This window comes from Nymphalis io, chromosome 2, assembly GCF_905147045.1.
Source record: "Nymphalis io chromosome 2, ilAglIoxx1.1, whole genome shotgun sequence".
In the NCBI taxonomy this organism is placed as follows: domain Eukaryota; kingdom Metazoa; phylum Arthropoda; class Insecta; order Lepidoptera; family Nymphalidae; genus Nymphalis; species Nymphalis io.
The window spans coordinates 4,487,208-4,489,603 of NC_065889.1; the positions used below are offsets into that span (position 1 = coordinate 4,487,208).

Consider the following 2,396-nt stretch of genomic DNA (forward strand, 5'->3'; position numbering starts at 1 on the left):
ATGGCTTTAAAACCTACAACCTGTAAAGAAGCTATAGCACGTTGGGAAAAAAGTAAAGAAGAAAGCGCTGCTGAGGCCAAGGTCATAGAACTACAGTTTCAGTGGCCACCGATTGAAAAGATGGACGGTGCTCTTTCCACGCTCGTCAGCTGCGAGTTAGTAGTAAATGTTTTACAAGTCACGCGTCATAACAATTTTAATCGGACAAAAATTTAACATATTACAATAAAAGCATATTAAGTTAAGTTAATTTAACATATTACAATAAAAGCATATTAAATTAATATTAAGTTAACTTTTATTTAAATGTTTGGAATTGAAAATAAATTCACATCTATAAGTTTACTCAAACACAATATTGATGAAATAGAAAATAGCGGTTTCGTGTTATTTTTTATCATCTCTGTTTATATAAGTACCTTATCATTTATAGTTTGATAAAACGATTTAATTTCCGTGTCTCTACTTATGTAAAATTATACATCACTCCAGATTTTTTTTTATATAATCAAAGTTTTTGTTTATTTCTAAAAGGTTTCTTTTATCTATTGTCCCACATCTGGGCATAAAGTATTCCGTTAACGAGACGCTTTGGAGCCTATTCAACACACAACTTTAGTGCTGGTTGGTTTATGCACATTCAGCGTAATTTTATCTGACACATGCAGATTCCCTATTATTATTCCTTTCCTCACAATGTTTTCTTTTACGAGATAATTATTCATATTATCTCAAAAATCTCACTTTGAACGATGAGAGTAGAGCTTCGATTTTTGCGTCCGTGATTTTTGACCCATCTCAGTTCAGTAATTTCGTTTAATTTATAAATGATGAAACTTTAATTATTCTCTTTATATACAATATTAACATTTTTAATAACGTAATAAGCAAAAACAATATAACATGAACCATTTGAAATACAGGAAACTAAGCTTGTCTTCGAACATGATCGACAAAATAGCTGGAATTGCGGGAATGAGAAGTTTGAAGATACTGTCCCTTGGTCGAAATTATATTAAAACTTTAGCTGGTATTGTAAGTTGCTGCTGCAAAACTACTTATATATTATAAAAACAAACATAATAAAAGTTACATCTTTAAAGATATACAATCTAAAATTAATTTAGATAAAAACATGTCATAACTTCTGTTTTTATCGCGCTATTTTAAAGAAAAACAGAACCTAACAATATTTTTTTATACATTTCAATAATCATTTTTTTTTATAATTCTGTGCATTTCTTTGTATTTTAAGTAGTGGCTTATTTTTATTAACTTTCATGTATTTGATAGGAAACAGTTGCCGATACATTGGAAGAGTTATGGATTAGTTACAACCCTATCGATAAGTTAAAAGGCGTCGGAGCGCTTAAAAATCTTCGTGTACTCTACATGGCCAATAATATGGTAAAAGAATGGGTGGAATTTAACAGACTACAGGTTGCTAATTTTCTATTTGTTAAAAATATTAATAGATTCATTGCTTGCATAGCAGTTGCACTCAGTTGTTTGTTAATTGCTACTTTCATAAAACCTCACATTTGGATATTTTTATTTCTATATTTTAAATTAAAAAAGCATTACAATAAGTAAAAATGCCAAATACAATTCTATGCTTAATTTTTTTTTATTGTAATTATTATTAAGCGAAATGTAAAATAAAAATTAAAGCTAACTAAAATATATTAGTTTTAAGCACACTTTTAAATATAACGTAAAAATTCCATTATAAAGGAATGTTCAGCTCTAAGGGATCTAGTTTTCACCGGAAACCCGCTTTGCGAAAATCAACCTGACATGGATACTTGGCGCACGCAAGCGGCCAACCGACTGCAGCAAATATCGAAACTGGACGGAATCCCAATACTCAGAGAATCAGAATAGACTATACATATGTACATACATCATTTTATACATATACCTTCTTTAAGTACCCTAATAAATTTATTTAATTCATACTGGTAATATTCAATTATTAAGACGTCTATTATAAAACAATTGTGATTGAAACATCGCTCTCTCGTGTATTTTATTATTCGTAATGAGTTGTGATTGCGTGACCGCTTCTATAACAACGGCGATAGAGGACCACTTGCTTAGGATAGAATTTGAAATGACAATAATAACGGAAATAATAGCCGAGTAGCATCGCCTTTGCTTGACATTTATGACAGATTATGAATCCAGTAGTAATCATCGCACACGCCATCTGTCTATTAAGTGACGCAATTTACTTGTAACGGTAAAATTGAATTCCATTAATCGAATAATCGAGGCTAACAGATTATGGAACTTATTCATTTCTTTATATGTCGTTCACATATAAAGTAGAGTAACGGGGTTATTTTGTAGGCTCGAATTGAAAACATTTTCTTTATAACTATAACATTGTTATA

At 30.2% G+C, this 2,396-nt stretch overlaps 1 protein-coding gene across 1 annotated transcript; it reads left to right on the forward strand.

Moving 5' to 3' along the window:
* Positions 1–1,884, forward strand: LOC126779712 (dynein axonemal light chain 1-like). Its single transcript, XM_050503873.1, has 4 exons — positions 1–155; positions 924–1,035; positions 1,294–1,440; positions 1,735–1,884. Exons 1-4 carry the CDS (start codon positions 1–3, stop codon positions 1,882–1,884), a joined length of 564 nt encoding a protein of 187 aa, XP_050359830.1.
* Positions 1,885–2,396: the final 512 nt, after the last annotated feature.

Excerpts from the sequence above, each read along its gene's own strand:
- LOC126779712 (XM_050503873.1), top strand. The coding sequence starts at position 1 with ATGGCTTTAAAACCTACAACCTGTAAAGAAGCTATAGCACGTTGGGAA. Across the intron at positions 156-923 it reads TCCACGCTCGTCAGCTGCGA|GAAACTAAGCTTGTCTTCGA; the intron begins GTTAGTAGTAAA and ends TTTGAAATACAG. Across the intron at positions 1,036-1,293 it reads TTAAAACTTTAGCTGGTATT|GAAACAGTTGCCGATACATT; the intron begins GTAAGTTGCTGC and ends TGTATTTGATAG.